This window comes from Zalophus californianus, chromosome 16 (genome assembly GCF_009762305.2).
Source record: "Zalophus californianus isolate mZalCal1 chromosome 16, mZalCal1.pri.v2, whole genome shotgun sequence".
NCBI classification, from domain to species: domain Eukaryota; kingdom Metazoa; phylum Chordata; class Mammalia; order Carnivora; family Otariidae; genus Zalophus; species Zalophus californianus.
This window is the reverse complement of record NC_045610.1, coordinates 37661686-37689342: the sequence shown is the minus strand read 5'-3', so window position 1 is coordinate 37689342 and position 27657 is coordinate 37661686. Positions and strand designations below refer to the sequence as shown.

General features: G+C 50.0%; 1 protein-coding gene and 1 long non-coding RNA gene across 10 annotated transcripts in view; one reads left to right on the top strand and one right to left on the bottom strand.

Annotated features, from left to right (window-relative positions):
• On the top strand, positions 1–27509 carry SP2 (Sp2 transcription factor). Of its 5 annotated transcripts, none has more exons than XM_027626323.2 (8): positions 1–167; positions 1972–2064; positions 15947–16023; positions 16745–17719; positions 22903–23215; positions 24413–24587; positions 24812–25005; positions 26278–27509. In XM_027626323.2, the coding sequence occupies exons 2-8, from the start codon at positions 2007–2009 to the stop codon at positions 26376–26378; spliced, it is 1893 nt and encodes a 630-aa protein (XP_027482124.1). In that variant the 5' UTR covers positions 1–167; positions 1972–2006; the 3' UTR covers positions 26379–27509. The 5 variants fall into 5 exon arrangements, with proteins under 5 accessions (XP_027482124.1, XP_027482125.1, XP_027482127.1 ...); XM_027626326.1 differs by lacking the exons at positions 1–167; positions 1972–2064 and adding exons at positions 2933–3012; positions 4542–4654; XM_027626328.1 differs by lacking the exons at positions 1–167; positions 1972–2064 and adding exons at positions 3715–3812; positions 4542–4654.
• The window catches only part of LOC113939764, a 30565-nt gene continuing 6592 nt past the window's right edge, over positions 3685–27657 (bottom strand). For 2 of the 5 annotated variants that reach the window (XR_004819703.1, XR_004819701.1), the window contains exons 2-6: positions 18853–18972; positions 12125–12214; positions 11592–11629; positions 4838–4975; positions 3685–3820 (exon numbers count right to left, since the gene is read on the bottom strand). This is a non-coding gene — a long non-coding RNA (uncharacterized LOC113939764). Of the gene's footprint in view, positions 3821–4837; positions 4976–11591; positions 11630–12017; positions 12215–18852; positions 18973–27657 lie in introns of all 5 variants that reach the window. The other 3 variants (XR_003525345.2, XR_003525344.2, XR_004819702.1) reach the window with 3 other exon arrangements.

Genomic DNA, 27657 nt, shown 5'->3' with positions numbered 1-27657 from the left:
GAGTAGTTGGAAACAAGAAGGGAAATATCACCGAGAGAGAGAGAGAGAGAGAGAGAGAGAGAGAGAGACAGAGACAGAGAGACAGAGAGAACCTGCCCCCAGGCCCATCGCGGGTGAGACACAGCCGGAACCACCTGTCAGCCCTGGCTCCCTGAAGACCAAGGCAGGTAGGGGGAGCAGGGGTGAAATTCAGGAAGGGGAGGGACAGAAGTGGGGGAGGAAGGAGGGGGAGACTGTTTGTAGTTTTTCACTTGGCTCCCACAGTCGACAGGTGTCTTTGGGCGACTGAGACATTTGGCTGCCCGAGGAACTAACTACTTAATATGGTCGCCGGGGTCCCACCCCCGGAGATTCTGATTTTCTCCACCTGGGATGGAACCTGGACTTCAGAATTTGTGACTAGCTCTCCAGCGAGTCTGAAGTGCGGCCAGGGAGAAAATGGGACATTAGAGGCTGCCCGCCTGGCCTCCTTCCCCTCGTGAGGATGGGGGCCGTCTTGAAAGCAGCGCCCTGTGGGAAGAGAAGTTGTATGGTGGTTTTAGGGGGTTGTAAATGACGCTCAAAGACTCCAACGGTCCTGACAAAAGTATAAGGGGCTTCTGTCCTTAGAAAGTGCCCCCTTCCTCAGCTATGCCTCTGGTAAGAGAGGAGTGAGAGAGCCTAGAAAGAAAGAAAAAAAACAAGGCAGTGGCGGTCTTTAAAAGAGAAGAACAATTCAAGTAACTCACAAGGGCTGCCAAGTTCTCTGTTTTTGCACCCTGTTCCTCCACCCACACACATGCACCCCCCCCCCCCACTTCGGCTGTCTTCATGATGGGGCCTCTGGGGTGAGAGAAGCACAGCTGCCCCAGCTTTCGTCCCACAAAAGGTTTGGCAGCGGCCCAGCAGGATATTCAACCTCACCCCCCAAAAAACTCCCTGCACCCTAATACAGCTGAGTCACTGAACCCGGGTGGAGTCCTTGGCCTGACAGTGAAGCAATCTTAACTTGAAAAATGACATGGGAACAGAATGTATGGTCTACATAAACAAGTCCTATGTAGATGTATGCAAATATTCATTCTTTAATTCCGCATTCATTTCCTGCCAGTCCTCTTGTACAGGCCTCAAAGCGCCCACTGCAGCTCACAGTACAGCAGGGGTCAGAAGTGAAAACAAAAGTGCAGTGTTAGCGAGCGAAGCCCTCTGTTATGGCTCAGCAAGAGTTAGGTGTTCAGACTTTGAGCAGGATCTTGAAGGATGTATAGGAGTTTACCAGGAGAAAGGAAGGATAAAGTAGGAAGGGAAATAGAAGAAGTGTTTAAGAAATGTGGAATCTTTCCTTCAGGCAAAAGGGTAGGATCCGTAGAAAGGGAATAGGGCAGAGGAGGAAAGATCCACAAATGAGTGTAAAGGTTACGGTTTGCCTCCTACCTAGAAAGGAGTTTGGGCTTTTTATCCAGAAAGGCATAGATAGGGAGCCAGTGAAGGATCTTAAGTAGAGGAGTGATAGCTTCTAGGGCTTTGTTTTTCAAAGGCTAAGGCTGGGAGGGGTAGACTGGAAGAGAATATTAACATTTATTCATCAGTTCCTATGTACTGGGCATTGGCTCTGTGTTTTATCACTCCAACCCTTTATGAGAGCGTTTTTCAAACTGCCAGTCATAATCAAGAAAAGGAAGGCAGGCAGAAAGGAAGGGAGGGAGGAAGGAAGGTTAACAGGATAGAAAATATCAGCGTCTCACGGGTAGGAAGGTTGAGTAGTGTTTGCAGAAACTTTGTTATACATTCTCGCAGGAGTGTAAGTGTACTGTATCAGGATTCAAATGTATTTCTCGCTGTGGCTTATGGTTAAAAAGAAGAGAGAGAGAGCAGCCGCTGCTCTCAGGTGTAGGTGTGGTGAGCCTCATCGTACGGACGAGGACGGAAGGCGCGGGGAGTTTCAGTACCCTGCCCCTCTCTAAGTGGGACGTGTAAATTTTTCGAACCCAGGCTGGTCTGAAGCCAGAGAGGATTCCTTCTCGATAATGCCCGGCAGCGCCCTCCAAGCGCTGTGTGTACTCACACGGCACCTCAATCCAGGAGGTAAGTGGGGCAGGACCAATTCTGTCCACTCGAGGCGCTGGTCAGAGCGCATATTCCAGGGGTGCCCCAGACACACAGAATCGGATTATCAGAGGCAGCCCCGGGAATCTCCCTTTAGACAGCTTCAGGAGATTTTGGGGGGGGCCGCCCGTTAGGGATGGGGGGCGGTCGCTGCAATAACCAGGTGAGGATGAAACAGGGGCTTGAACCGAGACGGCGAAATAATCCCTTTTCTCAGAAGTGTCACGTAGCCCCAACTCCCGCTATTGTTGCACTCCGATGCCTGGCAGCACAAAGTCGCCTGGGGGCTCATTTCCCTCCCCCGAGGCGCTGAAAGGCGAGGGACAAAATAGGCTGGTGGCTTTCCACTCACCAGGCACGGGGCTTGGCTGGCCGAAAAGCAGGTGGCCCCTGGCACACCCGGGCGACACTGGACTGAGGTGTAATGTATGTACTATTTATAGGGCATTTCTGGGTCTCACCCTAAGGACTTCTGATTGGCTTTAGGGGAGATCTATCACTCATCTTTTGGGTTCGAGGTGGGTGGAAGGTCAACCACAACCAATACAAAACCACTCCTCGGCTAAACCCCTCCTCATCTAGCTTCCTGTTGCTGTCCATCATCCACCTAGTGGGCGGGACTTTGCCTCCCGCCAATTGGCTGGCGAACATGTCGTTCACTCTTCAGTAGGTTTTCGGTTGGTGCCCTCTACCGTCCATCAGTGACATTTCACAGGTCGATTGGCTAAACCAACGTCGCTCTAGACGCCTCTCTTTGGTTGGTTATTGGTGCTGTCGGTCCCCAATGTGCTGAGCTTTTATTGGTGAACGCTGCCGTCGCTCGGGCGGTGGCGGGCTCCGGGATTGGCGGGTGCTGGGCGGGCGGTGTCAGGCTCTCGGTGGCGGCGGAGGCGGCGGAGGCCAGGGAGGAAGATGTCGTAATGAGCGGTGGGTCCTGGCCGCTGCCGGCGGGGTCTTCCCGGCCCCCAAGGGTCGGGAAGACGGGCAGAGGCCGCAGGGAGGGGGAGCCGGGGCTGGGGGTTCCCCCCTGGGGCCGGGCCTGGCGCCGGGGCCCGGCTTCGGGAGGGGCGGGGGAGGGAGGATTCCCGCCCGGAGGAGGAGCGGGGCTGGCCAGCCGGGCGGAGGCACCCGGAAGGGGGCGTTCGACTCCCCGCCCCCTCGGAGCCCTCTGGGCGGGAGGGTGGCGCTTCCGGGGGCTGGCAAGAGGTGCGGGCACCCGGGCGGGCCTGGCACCCCCCTCCGCCTGATTGCCGACCCGCCTCAGTGCTGCTCGGCCCGTGGACATAGTCTGGGTCCGCCCCGAGGAGGCGGCCGACGCTCCTCGTCCTTGTCCTGTGTTCGGGGGACCCTCCTGCGCTCTGACTCTAGGTGCCCGCCGGCGATTCGGGGCCCTCCCGAGTGCAGAGAGGAGCAAGGGAATGCTTGAAATGCAGACGGCGCCAGCCACATGGGCACTGCTGGGCATAGAACCCAACCTGGTTCCCGATATGTCCCAATGGAGAGATGGTGTCCGAACACGAGGGCACCCCTTGGACAGATGACTTCTCGCCTTAGACTGCGGAGTGGGCAGAAACCTCTGTTTAATGTTTTTACTTGGGTCTTTGAGCACCAGCTAGATACATGCAAGCTCTTAGCAGAATTGTTAGCCGTTTAAGAACTTGTTGGCAAGAGTTCCCAGCCTGTTAGCTGATGCTCCGTCGAGGGGACTGCTGATTCCCAAAAGCCAGGTGCAAACCTAAGGAATGACAAGAGAAACAAAACAAAACCTATACTTTCTTCCTCCACCCCACCTCCATCCCCATTGCTGACTTAAGGTTTTCAGCCTCCTACCCGTGCTTCTTGGCTTATGTTCCCAGTGGCTTTCTAATTTTAGTTGAAAAGGAACTGTGTCTTCTCCTCTGGGCAATTGAGAAACCTGTCTTCACTGCATTCCTTGGTTTTGATTCCAGTATACTCTCATGTTTGTTTCTTAATTAACTTGATCCAGAGGGACTCCCTCTGGCTCTTAGTGCACGTTCCCCCAAAGTTTGTTTTTCTTGAAGTTACTTCTTGCTCACTTACTTGTTCATTCCTAGAGAAAGGGAGGGAGGAGCTAGAGATCTGCTTTAAGCAATGAATTGGCTCATGGTCCCCCATTACACTGATTTTAAGGGATGATTTATAGGTGATGACTCAAGGTACACTAGCATGCACTATCTAAAACTTGCATGCTCTAACCCAGAAGGCATTAAGTATCATAATGGAGGGCTAGGTGTTGAGTTGGTGTTTTGGGTAAGATTTTTAGGGCTAGAAAGTTAAGGGTGTTGGCCAGTTCACAGAGAGGCTGTTAAAGGAACAGTGCAGGAGTCCACACCATAGAAGTCATTTTGATTAATAACACAAAGAAACGTGTTGTCAGCAATAATGAATGTAACTGCAGTGTCTTGTTTTGTTTTAAATTCTTGTGTGCGATGAAGGGGGCGAATCTGTCAGACAACCTAGCAGTTGGGCTGATGATGTCAGTGTTCCAGTGGCTTCTAACAGGCATTAATACCTGTTGGAAATGGATTCTCATTGGCTGGGGCGATTGGTAAGTTTTCTAATTCTGGTTCTTCCCCTTGGTTGTAGAGAGGCTTACCCCCTTCATTTGAAAGCAGCAGCAAGGAAAAAAAAAAAAAAGCTGGTCTGACATAATTATGAACCCCCTGAGCTAAAGACACAGTGTCTTTGCCAAGGAGACCCAAGTGGAGTTAGTTCATAATCAGATCCTCACCTGACTGCCCCATAGGGAGAACTGGCTCCTGGAGGAAGAGTGGCATCAGTGTTGACAGCACATAGACTGGCCAGTTTTTTGTTTTGTTTTGTTTTTTGTTTTTTTCCTCCAATTCTATTAGTTTGGGCCTCTGGAGGCCTGTCAGAGGAGATAAGAAGCTGTAAGGAGATTTTGGCAAATTATCTGGGTGAAGGAACTTCAGGGCGTCACAGCAGATAGGTTAGTTCATTTGGGTATCCTGGCCTTGAACCTCCTCCTGTTGACTAATGGCAGCCCTCTGGAGAAGCTGCAGGGTCTCTGTAACCTGAACCATCCTTTGCCATAGGCATGTGATAATTGGAGTCTGCTTTAAGCAAGTATTGCCCATCCAGGGCCCTTACGAAGACATTCTAAACTTGTTGCTGTCAACCAGTAGACCCTGGTATTGGCTTGAGTTCAGCAATCTTCTAGACTTTGTCACCCCATTTCTCTGATGGAAATGTAGCATATTCTTTTATGACTTATCTTCGCCTTCTCCATTCTCTGTTTACACACATATTGGAAGCCTTGCTTCCAAGGATTGAAAAATGTAATTATTTTGGAGGGGTGGGCAATGGCCACAGAAGAAAGATGCAGAGAAACACTGCTTTAAAGTGCGTATAGAGTATTAGAAAGTGTAGAGATGTGAACACTTCTGAGTTTAAATGATTATGTGGCCCAGTTGAAACCTTGTGGGCTGAAGATTTGAAGTAAAATCTATTTGGAGAAACTCCAGTACTTTCTTATGAGTTTATTGGGTGATACATCTGGTTCCTTTGGGTAGCTTAACTGGATTAGGGAACTTCTAGTAAGTTCTAAGCTAGGAAAACTTGGCCTGCGTGCTGGACCAAATCAGTACAAGCTGGACTGAGAAATGGACATCATGATGGAATGCATTTGTTGATGTTTTGCTTATTTGTTTTTTGCTCTGGATTAAGAGGGTAAAAACATGGGACATTACCAATTCAAGGGCATTGTCAGCCTAAGTAGGGAAGGGATTAGAGATTGCCCTAGAAGAGATGCTCCCAGGTAGTACTGGTAGATTTGTTCTAGTTGACAGGATTCCAGAATGGAAAACTGATTTTTCTGCTGCCTCACGGGATGATGGAAAGAGAACCCAGGAGCAAGCTCAGCCAGCACTCACTGCTTGGGAGAAGCCATGGCCTCTACCATGTGTCTAGGAAGTGCTCTTTCTGAGTGCTCCGAGGCCGTCACTAACACGGGGGATGACCAGGCTTCTCATCAGGGTGGGCTCTGGGCTGGTGGGCCCTGGGGAGATGAGCTCTGCTCAGGAGCAGTGGAGAGCGAAAGGGCTGAGTGCCCAGTTGAGATGCTGTTTAGTCTGTCCCCGGGAGTGGCTCCGAGCAGTGCTGAGATGGCAAGGCTGTGTGTGTCACAGGAGGAGCACGTGTGCAGGCCCAGCTGTTTGAATGCTTCCTCTGGACACCTCATTCCCTTATAGCTACAGTTTGTTTCAGCTGCGGAATCGCACCTGGCCAGAAGCCTCACCATCGCAGTGCCAAGGTTTAGCTTGGGTGACTGTTGTTTTTGATTCTAAGGGCTCTGAGATGCCAGTTTGTCCTTATGCACTGGCCTGCACCCTGCCAAGTGTCCTCTTTCTAGAGCTTCCTCTTTGGGGTATTTGTTACCTCTCCTTTGGGGTTCAGTGGAATCACAAAGCGGCTTCTCAGAGAGTGTGACTGGGGAATAAGAGACAGCAGGCAGGGCCATGTGATTGGAAGTGGAACATTTCAGCCCCTGGTCAGTGTCTAACTGAAGTCTCCTCAGATTGGCTTCAACATGGACCGAAACATTTCCCAGACTTCAGAACAGTAAATGGTATGAAGTCAGCACTCATCTCGGAACTGGTTCGCACCCAGGATGAATGCGGGAGTGACTCAAATAAATGGGCTAAAGCAGAGAAAGCGTGTTTGTACAGAATGCTCTTCTAGGGGGAAAAAGTGTATCTTGCTTTCTTTTTTTCTCCCATTCTCCAAGACAGTTCTGAGGTCAGGATTCTTTGTACCATTTCCTGGGGCTCCTCTGTCAGAGTGCAGAGTTTCCACCACCCTCCACTGCCCTGGGTCCCCACTCACTTCTCCAGAGCCCCTTCTAGGACCACTGGGTGTGACCGAGGCAGGATACAAATTAGCAAATGACAGTCCCATTTCGAGGAGAGGTGTACATATAGCAGATGCTCTCGTCTGAACTCATTCGGGAAAGAGCCCCCTCCCTATGTAATGTTAATCAAAAAAAGCATTGAAATGTGGTGCCTGGTGTGTGGTGATGAGGTATGGGCTTGGAGATATTTGCCCAGGAGCAGGACTGGACCGTGCTGGTCTGCACACAAGCACTTGTCCCCTCATGAGGTGACTGGCGGGCTTGAGAGTTCCATCTGGGCCTGCACCAGCTGAGCCGACCGACCTGGCAAGTGGATTCCCAGCCTCCTGCCAGGACACACACATCTGCGGGTTTGCTCTTGTGGTTCTTAAACTCCATTTAGGCTCTCCTGCTCTCCAGCCTCCAGGATTCATTCAGTCATCCATTCAAAAAGAATATACTAAGCACCTACTATGTGCCAGGTCGGGGGGATACAACAGTGGGTAAAGCAAGGGGCAATCCCTGGCTTTAGGAAGCCTACATCTTGGTGACAATAAATAAATAACTACTCGGTATTAGATGATGGGAAGTGCTGAGGAGAAAAACAGAATAGAGGCTAGAAGAATGTGAAAGGGTGAAATTTATATAGGGTGGTCAGGGAAAGTTTCAGTGAGATGGTGACGTGAGAGCGAAACCGGAGAGAAGGAAGAGAGTCAGCCATGCTCAGTCTGGGGTGGGAGGCGGAGGGTGAAGGAGAACAGCAAGTGCAAAGGCCCTGAGAAGGGGCCAAACCTGGCATGTTGGGAAACCGCAGGGAGGCGAGTGTGGCTGAAGCAGGGAAGGGGGGGTGACAGGATAGGTCAGAGGGGTCACAGGAGACAGGTCACATAGGGCCCTTATGTGTCATGGTGGGGACTTTGGTTCTTACTGTGAATGGGGGGGGGGGGGCTCTGAGCAGAGGAGTACCGTGAAGTGTGGATAGGCCTCATTCTGGAGGCATGTGGCGAATAGGCTGATGGGAACAAGGTCAGAAGCCCAGCTAGGAGGTTTTTGCATTTAACCAGGGGAGAGATGGTGCAGACCTGAATCTGGGTGATAACAAGAAGTGGTGGTGAGAGCAGTCAGACTCTGAATATATTTTGAAGGTGGAACCTAAAGTGTCGGCTGACTGTCAGATGTAGAGTGTGGAAAAAAAGAAGGGGCAAGGATGACTTGCAGGGTTTTTGGCACCAGACCACTAGAAGGACAGAATTCCAACCCCTGCATGAGGAAGTTTGAAGGAGACACGGAATGACAGCGGTATCAGGGGCTAGTTAGGTTTGAGATGCTTGTTAACATATCCACGTGGAGATGTCAGTAGGCAGCTGGATATACAAGTCTGCAGATACAAATTGGAAGTCATCGTTATGTAGAACCTATGTACTGTTGGTTTTTAAAGCTGTGAGGCTAGATGAAATCACCCAGGAGACAGGTGTAGACAGAAGAAAGGTATATGCTGAGACGGCACCCTGGGGCTGCCCAACCAATTAGAATTTGAGGAGAGGAGGACCCAGCAGAGGAATCTTCGAAGAAGTAGCTAGAGAGGTAGGCCAACCTGGCAAGTGTGTCCTCGAAGCCAAGTGGAGAAAGTGTTTCAAGGAGAAAGAGGGGTCTGCTGTCAGATCAACACCTAGAATGAGGCCTGAGAATTAACTGTTAGACTTAGCAACATGAGGTCACTGGTGGTTTCTGTGGCATAGCAAAACCTGGAGCAGTTCCAGGAATGGCAGGAGAGGAATTAGGGGCAGCAATTATGGGTAACTGGCAAGGGGTTTTGCTTGAAATGGAGAGAAATAATGGAACTTAGCTGATGTAGGGAATTTTAACTTCTTAATGAACTTGTGGGCCCACATAAGGGTCCTGGGCTGAGGCTGGGGTTAAAGTTGGGCGCAGGGAAGACAGGATGGCTCCTAAAGTGTGTGGATAGAGACAATATCTTTTCCACCCTCCTCCTCTGGCCTGAGGCATTAGCCGGCTTAGCCAGCCGTCACCCACAGTGCCCTCCTGAATTGGAAGTCAGTGAAGTTCCTTTTGCCCGTATTGAGCTCTTCTGTATGGTTATTACAGTGCTGGAGACTTGCTTCTCAGCGCTTTGGAGTCTTTAACTACCAGTGTTGCTGCTCCCTCCATGCGGGCCAGTTCCCTTAGCTCATTTATGAACGCCCTTTGAGGTCCAGCTTTGTTCTCTTAAACCAGCCATGGCTTGCTTTTCCCTTACCAGCTCTGAATTCTTCCAGGCCAGGCAACTGGGAGACACTGGGCTTAGACACTGTTGTGTTGGCTTCCGGCCCAGCCGAGCTGACCAAAATAGCCAGCAGAAGGACTGTTTGTGCAGAGTGAAATTCCTCCAGGGGAAATAACATAGCACATGGCCAAGAAAGCCGTGGTAGGAACCCATGAGGCAAAGAAAAAAAAAAAAAGCCAAGTACCCCCCCAAGGTCTGGCTATGGAGTTTGACCCAAGTTCTCTCCAGAGGGAAAAGAACTTCCTAAAGCCTATTGTGGTATTTCTTTGGACCCCTTCTCTCATTCCTTGTGTCTCAGGAGTAGTGTTCTCAAGTGAAAGACCAGTGGAATGGCCCCCAGTCTGATGGCCGGGATTTCAGGGTCCTGTTTGAGGCCTCTTCCTGTTACTGGTGCTCCTTGAGCCAGCCCATGGAAAGACCTCTAGGACAGATACCACTCCCTGCTCTGTGATGGGGGTGAGTGCTGTGAAGGGGGCTGTGGGGCCTATACATTGGCATATAGCGGGGGCACTTGACCCAGACTTGGGGGGCTGGAAGGGAAGAGGTCAGGAAAGGTTTTACCTGAGTGAGTTATAAACTGAGCTCTGAGGACCGCAGTTGGCCAGATAAATGACAGAGAGTGTACGCGCGTGTGCGCAAACTTGGGCTCCAAGTGAGAGAGGGCATGTCATAGTTCCAGAAATGGAAAACACTGACGTGCCTGTGGGGAGAGTTGGAAGAGCAAGAGATAAAGGAGAGGTAGAGGGAGGAAGGGCAGATTGTTTTGGCTTTTACAAGCTTATCACAAGATCATCTGGAAGCTATTGAAGGGTATAATCAGGGGAGTGGCTGGATGGGATTTGCATTTTAAAGATTCTTCTGACACGATAGTGGAGGCTGGATTAGAGCGGGCAAGGCCAGAGGCTGGGGAGCCATTTTGAAGGCTTTGGGCGGTATTCCAGGCTGAGCGGAAGGTGGTTAATGCCAGGGTCATGGCGAAGGGGATGGAGAGCAGTGAGTGGATTGGAAAGCGGTTTATATTTAGGAGGTAGAATCATGAGGACTTGATGAGTCCTTGGCGATGAGGATGACGTTCAGGTTTCCTTGTGATTAGAAATACCAGAGAGAGGCTGGTTTAACCAAAGACTCCTCCGGCCTGCAGGCGCTGAAGGACCCCTGGGTTGTGTGCTGGGGTGTGGTGTAGCAGTGCAGGGAAAACTGGCCTGGCCCACCCTGGGCACCCTCCTGTGAATATCAACAGAGACATTAAGCCCATGATTACTTAAAGGGTGGCGAGGAGTGGGCTCTTAATAAGTTTCGCTGGGAAAAAAACAGGCTGAGACCTGAAGGGTGAGTAGGTGTTGGCCAGTAAAGAGAGAAGAAAGAGTTCTGAGCAAGGAAAGGGCAGCGGCAGAAATGAAAACTGCAGGGAAAGGGAAGAGGGCCTGTGGAGGCTGGGGATGAAGAAGCTGGGAAAGAGAATGGGCAAAGGCGGCCGCTCGGCGCGGGCGGTCCTGTGGCCCACCCGAGCGAAGGCCTGCAGAGGGCTACGTGTAGCTGTCTGCCGCTCAGGAGGCCGGGGCCGCACGCAGACCCTGCAGTCGTCAGTCTGCGGATAGTGCCCGAAGCCTTGTGAGTGGGCATGGCCACTTGTGGAACGGGTGTTGGGTGAGAAGGAGGGGTGTTGAGGAACAGTAGTACTGAAGGGTGGCAAAAGGCAGAGGAGCCCACGAGGGGAAGAGGGGGCCAGAGAGGTGGGAGAAGCTCCGTGGGAATTTTGAGGAGGAGGAGGAAACAGTGAAAGGGTCAGGAACTGCTGAAGAGGGTCTGTCGGCTCTAGCAGTGAGGAGGTCCTCGGTGACCTGGGCAGGAGCGGTGTCCCGCAGGGAGCTGCTGCTCTGGCAAATGAGCAAGTGAGAAAGGAGGGAAGCAGTCAGGTGCTGGCAGCTTTTTCACCAAGTTTGGCCAGGGAGGGAGGGGAAAAAAAGGCTGTCGCTGGAGGGGATGGTGGTGGAGATGGCTTATCTGTCCATCAAAAGCCAGAGGCTCAGCAGTGGATGCCTTTTCTGCCGTGCTGGAACTAAACTGGCTTCCAGTATGGGGAAAGGAAAAGTCAGGGGTGGTGCCGTCAAGCCCTAGACCCCACCCCCCAGCCCCCCAGTCTGGAAGCCTTGCTTGATGCCACTGGAAGTTTTCCTTGGATGGAGCCTAAGAGAGCTACTGTTGCTTGTGTAATAAATCACGGTCAATCTTCACCAGCCAAGGGACTGTTGGGAAAGTTTTAGCCAACCTGAATTAATGAAAAGTCTGAATGACCGACCTCTGAAAGGAGTGCAGCTTTTCTTTCAAGAATACTCAGTAAATCCCACTTACCGCGTTGCTAAATGTAGGTTTCAGTGACCAGACGTAAACTGTTAAAAGCAAATGGTACGATTAAAATGGTAGAAGCGGTATAAAACAATTACATGATTATGCCCAGGAGTCCCTTTGCAGTCTTCATACAGTAGTTAGCCTCACTTTGAATAGTATGAAGACAAATTTAAGCACAATTTATGTCCAAATTACACGTTTAGATATAAGGTTCCAAATTAATGAGGTTCAAAGATCATAGTCTTGCAGTTACGTATCTACGCCACTTCTGAACCACTTTTCATTTTCAAACACCCAACTGGAAATGCTTCTCTTTTCCCTTTCATGGTTAATCCCAGGATATAATTCTGCAATGGCAGGGAGATCAGTCTCTGTTTTGGTTGCCCAAGCTTGCAGCCCAAGCTCAGCGACACTAGGAGAGATACTTACAAACACTGGTTTGAAAGCTAGAGGGTTATTGCAGGAGCCAGCTGTGGAGGAAAATGAAACCAAACTGAAATGGTACAATGTCAGGCCCAGCAGTTCTGGCAGCTTACTTCAGTAAATCCTGCTGTTAACTTCCTAACTGAAGAATCGCTCTGAGCCCAGCCCGAGCTCCAAACCATTTGAGTCCAGGGTATCAAAGACTGTGGAGGGAGAGAGGAAGATGGGAAAGGGAGATGAGTAAGACGCACGAGGCCTGTTTTCATTTCATTTGCACCCTGTCCTGTTCTAGTGCCCTTCCGTTTCCTGACCAGAAGATGTCTGTCTGCAGGAGAGTCAGTCACCCATTTTAGCTAAAGGGAACCTGAGTCCAGGGGAGCCTCCTGGGAGAGCCCCCTGCCTTCCCTTCCCAGCCTTGCCCGCAAGTAACTCAGCTTGTTTTTAACAGCAACACGGTCTAAGAGTTTAAAAAATCTTCAAGATCATTTAGTCCAGCTTCCCACCCCATCTAGACATCCCATCTCCAACAGAGACACACATCCTGCCTCTTGTCTAAATGATTCCAGAAAAGGGAGAACATTACCTCAAAAGGCAACTGATTCCATTTTTTGAAAGTTCTCCCTTATGTTAATTTGAAATCTGCCTTTTTAAAGTAAACTCTACATCCAGCGTGGGGCTCCAGCTCACAGCCCCGAGATCAGAAGTCACATGCTCTACCTACTGAGCCAGCCAGGCACCTCAAAATCTGCCGCCTTGACGTTTCTACCCTGAAGTTTTTGAACCACGTGTGGGATGGATGCCCTGGTGGGTATCACTAGTCTGGCATCCTGGCCACACCACTGCAGCTGTCCAATGAACAATCGCCAATTGAAAATGCCCCTTTTAACATATCCCTCAGAACGAAACCTGACACTCCAGATGTGGCCTGAATGTGCAGAACACACTAGGACAATTATTTTTATTTCTCTATGATTGAACTTTTGGAAATGCAGTCCAAGATTGCAGTAGATTTTTGGCAACCACATCTAGATTCTGTTGCCTCCTGTTTAGCTTTGAGGCAAACCCACTGGGGCTTTTTCACAGGAGAACCACTATGAAGCTCTGTTGTTCCGTCCTATATGCATGTGAATTTTTTTTTTTAACCCAAGTGCAGGATGTACTCAACTTCAAAATTTAAACCACTATTTAGTGATTATCCACTGCGTGTGCGCTGCTTCCATAGTAATTATTGACACCTCCCAGAATCCCAGGAGGGTGCTGTTCCCTCTGTCCTATAGATGGCACAGTGAGCCTGAGAGGGATGCCCCAGCCACCCCACTGATGACGGCACGGCCCCAACTCTCATTTAGGTCTGGAACCTCATGCTCTAAAGCACTGCACATACTAGTTTTTAAAGATCTCTTTCGACCGTAATACCGACAGCCGGTGTATTTATAATCCTTCTCGGTTTTGTGACATCTGCAAGTTGAAGTTGTCTGCTTGGTCTTTGCATGGTTTTCCAAACTTGGGTGGTGGGTCGACTACTCTAAAGCCACGTTTTCCAGCCTCTAGGGCACAGAACCAATTTAGTGAGTCACAACCAGCATTTAAAAAAAATGAAATAGAGTAGAAAAATACCTAAGTCCGTCACACATAGTAAGGGCAGATTTTTTTTTTCAAGAAACTCACTGCATGAGCACAGGACAGGGAAGTGTGTGGGTGCGTGCATACTGGGTCTTGATGTAAACTGTTTTTATAACTGTGGCTCATGGTCTAAATAGTTTGAACACTGCTCTAAAGGAAAAACGTTTCTGAGTCAACTTAGATCGTTTTCATTTATAATGCTGCAACTTAATTATGCACACAAATCTGTTTATCAGCTCATTGATCCAGCTCCTATAAAATTAATTAAATAACTACCAAAAAGCCAGTAAAAGTCACATCACCAGCTGCATTCTGGGAGGATGACATCTGATTGAACCCGGATCACTGCTGTCAGCATAAGCACGGCCAACTTGACACCTCAGGCTGCTTGAGTTTCGCACGCCTACCCTGCTGTGTCTTGTGCCAAGCAACACACTCCTCCCACGCTTCTGAAGAGCCGTCATCCCTCACTTTGCACAAATGTAGCGTGAATTAAAACGTGCAGAATTAAGTTGTCTTAATTAGCCCACGCAGTCAGAGTGGTGCCAGTTGGCACCAGTAGAGTTGTAAACACACACACACACACACACACACACGCACGCACACACACACACCCCCCGAAACAGGCAAAGCTTGGTAAAGTAGCAGTCACCCAGTGGATGTTTGTTTTCAAAAGAGGACCATCACAGTGATAACACAAGAAGAAAACATTCTGGCAGAAAAAGTGCGCGCCTCCAAGGAGAACCTGCAGACCCTCATCCTGGGACCCACCCCTAGTTTGAGGCACCCTGATTGCCGCTGCAGCAGCAAACCCCTCAGGATGTGCAGATCTCAGCACTTTTAGGGGGAGGCACATCTGGCTTAGCCCCCAGACTAGACCATCCTGCCTGCAGTTTTTTCCCTTCTTGTTCCTAAGAATATTATGAAGATGTCAGTCAGATGCCTTGTTGAAATAAACACGGTATATATTCTTCTCTTGATATACCCATGCAAAACCCCATAAGGCAGCATGACTCCGTTTTTGCAACCCCATGCTTATTCCTTATGATCATTGTTTCCTTCGGTAATTGTAGTGTGCTGTTTGGTCATGTGTTCTTGGATTTTGCCAAGGATCAGTGTCTGTAATATTTCAGGATCTCCCTATACGATTTTGTCCAGAGCTGCCCTTTGGCTTCTCACACAGTTTATTTCTCTGAAATAATATAACCTTGTTTCTGTACTTCCCGAAAGCTACCTTCCAAAGGTTTAGGATGCAAGTCTCACTGCCTGGTGTCCTTTTCCTTAGTGATTTATGAACTACAGGATGGCATAGATTCTCTCCCCACCCCAAATTCTCATGATTTCCATTTTACTTCTGTTTCTCTTATATCAGATTTCAGAGTAGTTCCTCTCATTAATGCCTCAACATTCTTTATTTTTCTTTATTAAAAAAAAAAAGCAGAATAGAGTATATTGACTGTGGGAAAATGAGAAAATCCAGAAAAACCAGGAGAAAAATTCTTTAAGTCAAGCAAAATTCTACCACCAAGAGATAATGGGTTTCAACATTCCAGCATTTTCAAAGACTCTTCCTGTTGTATTCACATATAGAAATATGTACATGTTTAACAAAAATAGAATTTCCTCTATTTTCATTCTTCTCATTATATTCAGTCATTAGTTCTAGTCTTGGTGAAGCCTTTGGGGCCATACCTGTTAGCCTATGTAAATTCACTTAAAGTGGTTATCCATATGCTGAAGATCATTTCCTGGGCCATGGTGCTTTTGTGGTGAAGGCTGAGCATAAAGCACCTAAGACTTCTTCATGGAGCAGGTGTATCTTTGTCAGGGATCCTGGCTGAGAGATGCTTCTCTCCCAGGCTCACTTGGCATCTGGCTATAGCAGGAGTGAGCAAGAAGCTTGGGTTAGAACTAGAGGATTAACTGGAGTTGCAGGGGTGAGGGGGACTCCCCTGCTCACCAAATAGGGATGCCGACCCAGCTAGAGAGAGTCAGCAGTACCCCATAGAGACAGCTCTGTTAGGTCACTGAAGCTGGTCTTGGCAAAGTCTCGTATCTTCGTGTTGTCCCAGGCTCGATGATGGCTGGAGACAGGACCAGCTGCCCTCACAGCCCGGGATGGACAAGTCATCGGAGAGCAGAGGTCATCCACTGAACAAGATGTAGGGTTGCTAACCTTGAGTGGGGAGGTGTGAGGAAAGGTTTGCCTCTCAGAGAAGCAGCAGTGAAAAGAGGCAAAAAGGTATCTGAGGCCCGTGGGCCTGTGTTCCGTTTGGGCATCTTGTGCATTATTCTGTCTTTCCTTCCAACAGATCCACAGACCAGCATGGCCGCTACTGCCGCTGTCAGTCCCAGCGACTACCTGCAGCCCGCCGCCTCCACCACCCAGGTGAGTGGGCAGCGGGTTCTGAGCGTTGGGGGCTGCATCAGCCTGGAAGCACTCGCTGAAGCTGACATTAAACCACAGCTGAAGACTCTGGTCCTGGCTCACTAGGAACACCCTGGGATATGAGCCCTGGGAAGGTTCGGTTGTCTGCTTTTTCTGAACTGAGAAGCCAGGGCCACTTACCTGAGGTGGCACAAGTTGAGTCGGGGGGAAAAGCAGGATTTTCCCACTTGACCATAAAAGGGAAATAGAGGCTGGGTCCCTACACTCCAGAGGCTCTGTCTTTGTCACCTCGAAAGAGCAGCCCTCCCCACCTTACCAAAGTGTTTATTCTTCCTGTGGCCCATCCCTTCTTCTTTCCCTCCGTCCCTCCCTCGGTCCTTCCTCAGCTGGGGAATCAGGGGCTCCTTAACCCCTGTGATGGGCCAGTGGACTTCTGCCTAAGAGCTGAGGATGATTCCATGACCCCCTGAGAAACAAGGCTGCTGGGAAGTAAGGGTGTTCGTTCACCCTGTAAATGGGGGCTCCTGGAGAGTTCCTTCCTGAGAAAGACATTGCTTACTCTTTCTCCCTCAAAGAGGAGCCAGCAGGGAAGGGAAAGATGTCGGCACCATGCCTACCACAGAGGTGGCGAAGAGCCTGCCAAGAGGAGAGGACCATGAAGGGCAGAGGGTGGCTGAGCAGCAGGTTCACGTCTCACTTTCCTCCACTTGTTCTTTCGCAGGATTCCCAGCCATCTCCTCTAGCCCTGCTTGCCGCAACATGTAGCAAAATTGGCCCTCCCGCCGTGGAAGCTGCAGTGACCCCTCCTGCTCCCCCCCAGCCCACACCACGGAAACTTGTCCCCATCAAACCTGCCCCTCTCCCTCTCAGTCCTGGCAAGAATAGCTTTGGAATCTTGTCCTCCAAAGGAAACATCCTTCAGATTCAGGGGTCACAACTGAGTGCATCCTATCCTGGGGGGCAGCTGGTGTTCGCTATCCAGAACCCCACTGTGATCAACAAAGGGACCCGATCAAATGCCAATATCCAGTACCAGGCGGTCCCTCAGATACAGGCGAGCAACTCCCAGACCATCCAGGTACAGCCCAGTCTCACCAACCAAATCCAGATCATCCCCGGCACCAGCCAAGCCATCATCAGTCCCTCACCATCCAGTCACAAGCCTGTGCCCATCAAGCCAGCCCCTGTCCAGAAATCGAGTACGACCACCGCCCCTGTGCAGAGTGGGGCGAATGTGGTGAAGCTGACAGGTGGGGGCGGCAACGTGACGCTCACTCTGCCCGTCAACAACCTTGTGAACACCAGCGACTCCGGGGCCACCACTCAGCTTCTCACAGAGAGCCCCCCGACCCCACTGTCTAAGACTAACAAGAAAGCCAGGAAGAAGAGTCTCCCTGCCTCCCAGCCCCCTGTGGCTGTGGCCGAGCAGGTGGAGACAGTGCTGATTGAGACCACTGCGGACAACATCATCCAGGCAGGAAACAACCTGCTCATTGTTCAGAGCCCCGGTGGGGGCCAGCCAGCCGTGGTCCAGCAGGTCCAGGTGGTGCCCCCCAAGGCCGAGCAGCAGCAGGTGGTGCAGATCCCCCAGCAGGCCCTGCGGGTGGTGCAGGCGGCATCTGCCACCCTCCCCACCGTCCCCCAGAAGCCCTCCCAGAACTTTCAGATCCAGGCGGCTGAGCCGACGCCTACTCAGGTACCACACTCACCCTCTGCACCCGCCTCCCTCTCCTTCGCGCGGAATGGCTGATGCTCTGTTCCCCCTTGGCTTGCTTGGAAAATGATGCTGTTGCATCTCGTGGTTTGACCTGAGTGTTGCCTGGGGTGGGCAGTGAGTGGCCATTTCTGCCGACACATGGGGTCTTCTTCAGTTCAGAGGGTTATGTACAGCTCATCCTTAGAAATCAGATGAGACGTCCCTATGTACCTATATTGTGGTCCACTTTTTCTTTTTGGGGAGTCTTTTTTTGGAGGGTGGGTAGGGGGCAGATACATACTTTTTTTTTTAAATAAAATTTAATTTTTTTTGTAGAACTACCTACTCAGAACGGTAGCAAGAAAAACAAATTTCAGTCAGAACCATGGAATTTGATTTAAAGCAAGAAAAAGGAGAAAAATTCTGGTCATTGTTAATGGCAAGGAAAAAAATAGGAAGACACAGCCCAGCTTGAAGGCAGGAATACTTAGGCTAGATCCATCTGGGATGTTAATAATTCAATAAGAATGTTCTTATTGGGGGCTTATATGAAGGTGCCATATTACTCTGGAATCTCTTTGGCCCTGTGAGGCGGTTTTATTTTGTGTATGCCTAGTAAATGCCAGAGATTATGCCCATGTTGCAGATGGGAGAACCTGGAACTCAGGAAGTATCCAAGAGCTCATGGGGCATAGATGACAAGAGCCAGGATTCAACTCAAATTTCTGACTTCAAACCCCACGCTCCTTTCCACTTTTCACCTTGACTTGCTGTTTCTCAGTGTGGCCGGTGCTACAGTTAAAATTGAGGATAAGGTTGTTGTTGTTAGTGTTAAGGCTCTTTTTAAATATAAGAATATAGCTCCTGCCATTGAGGAATTTATAATCTGGAGTTGTCTGGAGAGAGAACTGAAGCATCACAGTGAGTGACAGTGGGGAGTTGTGTCCTCTCCTGGGTGGAGAAGGAGTGCCCTTGAGATTGACCTATGGACATGGAAGTCACACAGGAGAAAATCTGAGGCCTGCCCTGGAATGCCTCCTCCATCCTGGCATATTAAGTATTACCAAGTGATTTTCTTTACACTGTTTAATTTACTTACTAGAATTCCTATGAGGTTCCATTACCAGACCTACCTTGCAGATGAGGAACTGAGGTGATAGCTCAGGTGCACACATCCTTGGCGGTACCTCCCCTCCCTTCCCTGAGGTCCCATATCTTGAGATTGATGGAGGCAGGGCTTAACCCAGGTCTTCCTAAGGAAATAATCATACATATGCAGAAAGTTTTAGTTACATTATTTCTTAAAGAAGACATAGTTTTCCAATAGCCTGAGGTGCTATATATTACATAACTAATACTCTCTTAACCGTAGATGTCGGCAGTTTACGGTCTTACAGCTAACTAAATTCCTAAAAGTGGGACAAAGCATATGCCACATTCAGAGATGGGCAGTCCACAGCCTGAGGTCAAATCTGGCCTTCTGTTTTGTAAATAAAGTTGAACTGGAATGCAGACATTGGAATGCCCGTGTGCGCTGCATTTGCACTACAAGGCAGAGACCTCATCATGACCTGCAGAGTTTAAAATATTTACTGTCTGCCCTCTACAGAAAAAGTCTGCTGACCCCTGCTCTATATTATGAACAAAAAATTGTTCTAGTAACAGAAACTTGAGATACACAGAAAATAGCAATGATATGCAAAAGGGGCACGATAAGATGTGTCTATTCATTAAGAGATGACATGAGGTTTGTTTCTTTGCTTTTAACTGAGAAACAGTCCCAAATAACCCAGGAATTAAAAATAACCAAATCAAAATCACAGCAGGATTTTTTTTTTTTTTTAATAAATAACTTTTTGCTCCCGGATCATTTGAGTGTAAGTTGCCACCATAATCCCTGTCACTTCCAAATGTTTTATAGACAGTGTCCCATTACATGCAAGGACATTCTACATGACAACAATACAGTTAGCAATGAAACACGCTAATGTCTTTCGTTCCCCAGTCTTTACTTGATGTTCACGACCTTGCCACTTTTGAAGGCTACAGGCCAGTTATTTGGAATATGTTCCTCAGTTTAGGTGTGTGTGATGTTTCCTCATGACATGTGGGTTGTGTGTTTTTTGTGGCTTGTTTTTTGTTTGCTTTGGGTTTTTTTGCAGAAGTACCGCAGACGTGATGCTGTGTTCTCACTGTACCCTAAAAGGGGTGCGTGATTTCAGTTTGTCTCAGTACCGGGGACAATTAAAGTGATGTTCGCCAGATTTCTGCACCTTTTTTTCTTTGTAATGAATTAGTATTTAGGAGGGAGATACTTTGAGATTATGTAAATATCCCATTCCTCATCAGACTTTTTCCTACTTGTTTTAGTATCTTTTATTATGATAGAGATTTTCTTAAAATTAATGTTTTGTTTTAGAAGAACTTTCTATTTACAGAAAGGTTGCAAAGGGAGTACAGATAGTGTCTGTTTCCCTCTCGCTTGGTTTCCCCAATTGTTAAACATCATACAGGTACCTTTGTCAAAACGAAGACACTGACATTGGCACATGACTCTTAACTAACTTCACACTTGGTTTGGGTATCACCAGCTTTTCCATTTATGTCCTCTTTCTGTTCCAAGATCCAGTCCACATACCACGGTGCACTTCGTGGGCATGTCTCCCCAGGCCCCTCAGGTGACAGCTTTTGGTCCTTGTTTTCCATGATCTTGACAGTCGTGAGCTGCATCGGTCAAATGTCCTACAGAACTTTCCCCCCTCCGGGGTTATGGGCTTTTGCAAAGAATACTACAGAGGTGACATGGCCCTCTCACATTATATGAGGAGGACGTGATAGCCACATGATGTCCTGGTGATGCCCTGTCCCTGATGTTAACCTTTAGCGCTGATTAAGGCAATGTTTGCCAGGTCTCTTCATTGGACGTGGCTACTTTTCCCTTTCTCTGTTCTTTAGAAGGGAGTTGCTAAGTCTCCCATCTTCGGGGGTGGGAAGAAAAAGTATCTATGTAATATTATTTGGAATTCTATAAGGAAAAGTTTTTTCTTCTTTGTTCAGTTTTTCAATCATTTATTTATAGCAGTAGAGGCTCATGTGTATTTGTTTTACACTTTGGGTTATAAGCCAGGATCATGTTATTTATTTTGTTGCTCACATTGTTCCAGCTTCGGCCGTTTGGAGCGCTTTGAAGATGGCCCCTGTACCCCCTGGCCTACTCCCACCTTTTGTTGTTGTTGTTGTTTTTAAATCAACTTTGAGATATTCACTTGCTATGAAATTTACCCTTTTAAAGTGTACAACTCAGTGGGTTTTAGTATATTCACAGAGTTGTACACTCATCCCTGCTGAGAACATTTTCATCCCCCCAAAAGAGACCTTTAGTAGTACCTCCTCATTTCCCCTTTCCCCCCAACTCCCCTAGCAACCACAAATCCATTTTTTGTGTCCCTGTGAATTTGCCTATTCTGGACATTTTGTTTAAATAGAATCTGACAGAAAGTGATCTTTTGCAACTCACTTTTTTTATTTTTATTTTTTTATTTTTTTTTTTGCAACTCACTTTTTTTTTTAAAGATTTATTTATTTATTTTGAGAGAGTGAGAATGAGAGAGAGAGAGTACATGAAAGGGGGGAGGGTTAGAGGGAGAAGCAGGCTCCCTGCTGAGCAAGGAGCCCAATGCGGGACTCCATGCCGGGACTCCAGGATCATGACCCGAGCCGAAGGCAGTCGCTTAACTGACTGAGCCACCCAGGCGCCCTGCAACTGACTTCTTTCACTTAGTAATAGTGTTTCCAAGGTTCACCCCTGTTGTGGCAGGTGTAAGTGCTTCATTCCTTGTATTTCTTAGCCCCAGCCCTGGGACCAGCTGTTCTTGGAGAGTGCAGTAACGGTTGTTTAAATATGTCATTCTCTTCTCCATTTGTTTGTTTATGTCAATAGGGACTAATAGGTTTCCATTTTATTCAGTGGGTTGTAGTCCATTAGTATTAAGATTTTGATGTTCAAGTCATCCCCTGTTTGGCCAGTGGGAGTGCCCTCAGGTTGGCTCCTGTGTCCTTTTCCCGTGGTACCCCCGTTCCTTGAGGACCTTCTTACTTGCTGGTCCCACAGATGTTCCAATCTATTCTTGTACTCTCCCTGCCCCCAAACCTGGAATCAGCTCTTTTCTCCAAGGAGCCCTGGTTCCTTTTAGTGGAGCATGATATTTAGAAGCTAAAACCCGGGTGCTGGGTGAGCTCATGCCCCTGGAGTGTTGCTGCTCCCAGCCCTTCTCAGCGGACACAGCCAAGAACTATATATAAACATACATACATATATATGTACACACACGTAATGCCTGGATATATAGGTATAGGTATGGACACACACGATACACACATTTGTATCTATATTTCTCTTTATATCGAAACCCAAGCGTTGCCACAATGCCTCTGATTCCTATCTAGTGCCACACACTTCATTCTAGTTTCTTCCTTTCCATATTTGTAACCTTCTGACAGTGAGAAACCTTGCTTCTTTTAGCCTTAATATATTCCACGTGGACACGCTCCTCAGCCTGCTGGGCCGGCGACACCCGGGCCGGCCGCTGTCCTCACTGCTCCACAAAAGCCCTCCTTGTCCCACTCAGGCTCTAACGTGCATACCTTGACGCCTTTTGAGACACACTCCCAAATTTCCCTCCGGCAAGCCTAGACCATCTTATACTCCCACTCCTGATGTAAGAGTAAGTGCCTGTCTCCCTTATGTCTCACCGACGGTGAGCATTATATTTTATTTTTCCATCTTTGCCAGTCTGAGGTGGAGAACAACTGTTTCTCATTGATCGTGCCTCCTAAGAGCTGTTTTCATTTGTTTGGTGGTCTTTCACGGTGCATCTTTTCTGACGTCACCATTTCGCTGCCTTCTAATTCTCTAATTCTGAGGGCTGGCGTTGTATTTTTCCATGCTAAGTAAATTCAGTGTTTGGTTTCCAGTCAGCAATCAGCATTTTGCTACCTTAGTACGGGGATGCCATCGGCAGTGTGAATGTAGGTCTGGGCCAGTTGCCGAAGACTTGGGTGGACCAAGAGGCGCCCCCACTTCTCACTTGGGCGGTGAGGGCGGTGACACTGCATTCAAAGGTGTGGGGGCGTGGGGCGCAGTCTGTCCTGGGGCACTGACCCTTTTTCTCCGGCCCTTCCAGGTCTACATCCGTACGCCTTCCGGTGAGGTGCAGACGGTCCTTGTCCAGGACGGCCCCCCGGCAACAGCTGCAGCCACCTCTGCCACCACCTGTAGCAGCCCTGCGCCCCGTGCTCCCCATCTGAGTGGGACCAGCAGAAAGCACTCGGCCGCCATCCTCCGGAAAGAGCGCCCCCTGCCAAAGATCGCCCCCGCCGGGAGCATCATCAGCCTGAACGCAGCACAACTGGCGGCCGCGGCCCAGGCCATGCAGACCATCAGCATCAACGGTGTCCAGGTCCAGGGCGTGCCTGTCACCATCACCAGCACCGGCGGTGAGGGGAGGGCCCCTGAGCCAGGGTGTGGGCAGTGGGCCTGTTTGTCCCGCCCTGAGAACTGTGGGCCAGCCTGGGGTTGCCAGTCACCGCAGCGAGGACACTGCCCATCATTTGCCTGGCCCCTTCTAGCTTAAGAGCATGTCCACTTGGTCCTTACAGTTGCCCTGTGAGATCATCTAAGACACGTGTTGGCCCCACCTGACAGCTGAAGATCTTGGAATATGATGGAGACATAAGATGTACTCAGGAAAACTCCAACTAACATATACATGCAGATTAGTCTGATACAGACCCGAGAGAGATGTTCAAGGGAGGTTCCAGGTAAAGGGACATTGAAAGAAGGCTTCTAGAAGGAGACAGCCTTGAGTTAAGGTGGGAAGGAGAGGATGGAGCCTTTGGCAGCGGGAATGGCTTGCCCTGCACTTCGTTTCGGTAGTTCTATTTGGTAGTATTTACAGTGCGAGAGCGCCTTGCACATAATTAAGGGTACACTGTAGCTACGTAGCAAAAATGGTTCCTTGCACTGTAGCAGGGTGTTCTTTAACTGGGTGAAGAGCACTTTTCAAGGTAGTGGAAGCTCTCCGAATCTCCTCTCTTCATCCTTAAGAGTTTACAGCACTTAAGGCATTGTGCATCTGGGTTAGGGGCATGGGATGCATCCACTCAGAGATACCAGTGTTAGGTAAGTGACACTCCCCCTGCTTGGGAATGGCTTTATGTAAGTCATAGAGGACTTGATTTTGTCCTGGTTTCTCATTCTTAGTACCAAAAATCCCTGGAGACCTTCCTGAGAGCAGAGTTGGTTTCTCACGAGGGCCTGAGCTTGGAGGAGTTTCTGAAGAAACAAGACAAGCCAAGACAGGAACTCTCCCCACTGAAGTCACGTGGGCAGTGTAGTGACTCAGGACACCGACCGTGACGTTAGCTGCCTGGGTTCAGATCCAGGTCCTACCAGTGATTAGCTATGACCTTGATATGTTATTGAGCCTCAGGTTCCTCAACTATAAAAGAAGGATAATGGTGTCTGATTTATGGAGTTGTGAAGGCTAAGCAAGTTAATACATTTGAAGCCTCGAAAATGGTATGTGGCACATAAGAGCCTCACAGAAATAGCTGCCACCACGACCACCTTTATCAAGGGCAGAAGGGCGTCTGGCTTCCGCACCCTCAACTGTGCCCCCCTCTGCCCCACAGGGCAGCAGCAGCTGACGGTGCAGAATGTCTCCGGGAACAACTTAACCATCAGTGGGCTAAGCCCCACCCAGATCCAGCTGCAGATGGAGCAGGCCCTGGCTGGAGAGGCCCAGCCTGGGGAGAAGCGGCGCCGCATGGCCTGCACGTGCCCCAACTGCAAGGATGGGGACAAGAGGTAACGTGGGGCTGGTGGTAGTCCAGACCAGCAGCCTGGCCCATGCCCTGTTCCCCCAACCCTTCTCTGGGCCGCAGATGGAAAGGGGAGGTCCTCCTCACCCTTGCTGTGCCCCCGGACCTGACCTCGCATCGTCTCTCCATCCCGTCCTGCCTCCATCTTCTACCTCCTCCCTTTCTCGGCTTCCCACTCCCTCCGCCCCTACCCCTCAACCCAATTCCCAGGTCCGGAGAGCAGGGCAAGAAGAAGCATGTGTGCCATATCCCCGACTGTGGCAAGACTTTCCGGAAGACGTCCTTGCTGCGGGCCCACGTGCGCCTGCACACCGGTGAGCGGCCCTTTGTCTGCAACTGGTTCTTCTGTGGAAAGAGGTTCACCCGGAGCGACGAGCTGCAGCGGCACGCCCGCACGCACACAGGTCTGCCACCCACCCCTGCGGCCCCCTCCGGCCCACACCCCCTCTTCCGCTGCCTTCAGCAGTATCTCGACTCCTGGCCCTGCCGATGAACTGCCGCACTGAGCAAGAGCCACAGACTGTTCTCAGGGGGTCAGGACAACCCCGGAAATTCCTTCAAGCCAGTCCTTTACTGCAGTGTTTCCCAGACGGAGGTCATTTACCTGACCCAGCCTCCATGACTTCTGCCAGAGCCACAGAGCTACTTATTTAACCAGCCCTGGTGGAGAGGGCCAAGCACCATACAGTGCTTTCTACCCATGAACTCATTTAATCCTCTGAACGACTCTGTGGGGAGGGCTCTTTGATTGTGCCCATTTGAGGCCTAGAGAGGTGGCCGGGTCACCCAGCTAGTGACAGGTGGAGCTGGGTTCAACCCAGGCCCTCTGGTTCCCAGGTCCACACTCCTAATCACTTTCCCACACTGCCTTTCCTGCTAGTATCTACCAAATGACTTCCCTCACATCGTTTCACTGTTTTTACTCATTTGTGTCCAGTGCCATGTGTTTGACCCCGCAGGCTTGATATCATAGTTACATGTTTTAATGCACTGGCAAATAAATAGAGAAGTATAAAATAGAGAAACGTTCATCCGTCTACCACCAAACACTGCTGTGGGAATCTCCGGCGGCCCCCAGCACACACTTTGAGAACTGCTGCTAGAGCGAGGGCGTCCGTGAGCAGACCCCAGTCCTGGGACCGCCATCCTGGGACTGGGGATGGGGCACACGACCCGAAGCCAAAGTCCCTGGCCGGTGGGGGGCAGGGGAGGGGGGGCAGATCCTGCCCTGCCCCCCCCCCCCCCCCCCCCCCCGCTGGGGCTAAAGAGTCACTACTCAGAACAGCGGTGGCGGACCAGCGAGGAGTGGGGCTTTCCTAGCAGGGGGAAGACATGGAGCCAGGGTTAGTCACAGGGACGGAGCTCAGAAGGTAGCAGGTGATAGCCTTCCCTACACAGGAAGAGCCCTCATGCAGGTACAGGGGCCCACGTAGGGGCGCTTCAGGCAGGGGAGGGAGGATAGGAACAAAGGAGACGGGGAAGTGACGTCACATGGGGGCACAGAGAAATGAGAACTGCTGAAGGGTTTTCATGAGTCGACCGTAGGGAGTGGATGTGTAAGCAGGAGGTGGGTAGACCAGGATGGCGATGCCAGCTTTACAGGGTGACCCCCTCCCTCGTCAGCTGGGACAGTGTCTGCATGTGGGCTTCAGGTGACGTGCATCTTGTCTTCCCAGGGGACAAACGCTTCGAGTGTGCCCAGTGTCAGAAGCGCTTCATGAGGAGTGACCATCTCACCAAGCATTACAAGACCCACCTGGTCACGAAGAACTTGTAAGGCCAACTGAGGCGGGAGGCCCCGAAGACACAGTCCCTCATCTGTGTCCTGCCTGGGCCCCTGGTGGAAAGGAGGTCCCCGGGCTGCTGTCGGCCCCTCCCTTCTGTTCTGCGACTGTCCCCCACAGGAAGGGGCTCCGCTGCCCCTACTCGCCTCCCTCTCAAGCCCCTTGGCTCCGCCCTGGCCCTCCCCTCTCACCTCGAGCTCCCGGCCTGCCCAGACCGTGGACGTTGGCCGTGCCCAATGAGACGTTCTAAACCAGGACGAGTGGGAACCCTTATTTCCAAAGGAAAAACATGAATTTCACTCCGTCGAGGAGCAAAGTGAGCCCCCCCAGTCCTCTCCCCCAACACTGCCGGAGTCGCATTGTGCCATGTCCCTCTCTCTCCCGCCCCTCCCCAGCCCCACCAGCCACCTCGGATGCCCTGGGACCCTGCACCCAGGGCACCACTGGCACTCCCCCTCCCCCCGGAGAGGCTCACGGGGCTGCCTCCACTCCACATGCCCAGCCCTGCCACAGCTCTCCTCCAGCACATTCCAACTTTCTATTTAAAAAGTCAAGCTACCCACCGATGCCCTCTTTTTCTATGGAGAACGTTGCCTTATACTCTACTTCAGATGATGAACACTGTGTATTGTGTGTGCTTTAAAGTTTTATTTAATTGCTCCCTTCTTCCTGTCCTCGTTACTCACGCCCCCACGCCTGCTTCAGTTTAGGGTTTGGGGGGCAATGAAGAGCATACAGATTTTTTTTCTCTAGCAATTCTCTTTTCTAAATGACACAGCATTTCAACTCGAATCTGGATCCAGATAAAAACACCTTCACCTCCTGATCTCTTCCCTCTTCCCCTCATCCCACCCCAGCTGTGGCCCCGGCCCTACTTGTGTACAGTGTATATTGTATAATGGACAGTTGTGTCTACTACATGTTTAAAAACATATTGCTTGTTATTTTTGAGGCTTTTAAATTAAACAAAAATCCAACTTTATTTTTAGTTGTAACTGCTTGAGGTATGTTTTATGAATTAAGTGACAGATTTGTTATCCTTTATTAACGATGTACTTTGTTGGTCAGCACTGGGCTGACAAAAATTTTTTCTTGCTAATAAATTTAGTTGCCTGAGGCAAAATCTGCAACCTGGCGGTGCAAAGCTTCTTTTCTCTCTCACCTCGGAGAGCTTGGAGAAGGGCACCCCAGAAGAGGGAGTCCTGGCCTCTCCCAGCGGTCCGCACGGGGACCAAGGCGGGACCTGGCCCTCCCGGCGTCGGCACGAGCCCC

What these genes read in the sequence shown, in the direction of transcription:
- SP2 (XM_027626323.2), top strand. Translation starts at nt 2,007, where the DNA reads ATGCCCGGCAGCGCCCTCCAAGCGCTGTGTGTACTCACACGGCACCTC. An exon ending in CTGAGCCGACGCCTACTCAG is followed by an intron (nt 17,720 to 22,902) that starts GTACCACACTCA and finishes CGGCCCTTCCAG; the next exon opens with GTCTACATCCGTACGCCTTC. An exon ending in TGCAAGGATGGGGACAAGAG is followed by an intron (nt 24,588 to 24,811) that starts GTAACGTGGGGC and finishes CCCAATTCCCAG; the next exon opens with GTCCGGAGAGCAGGGCAAGA.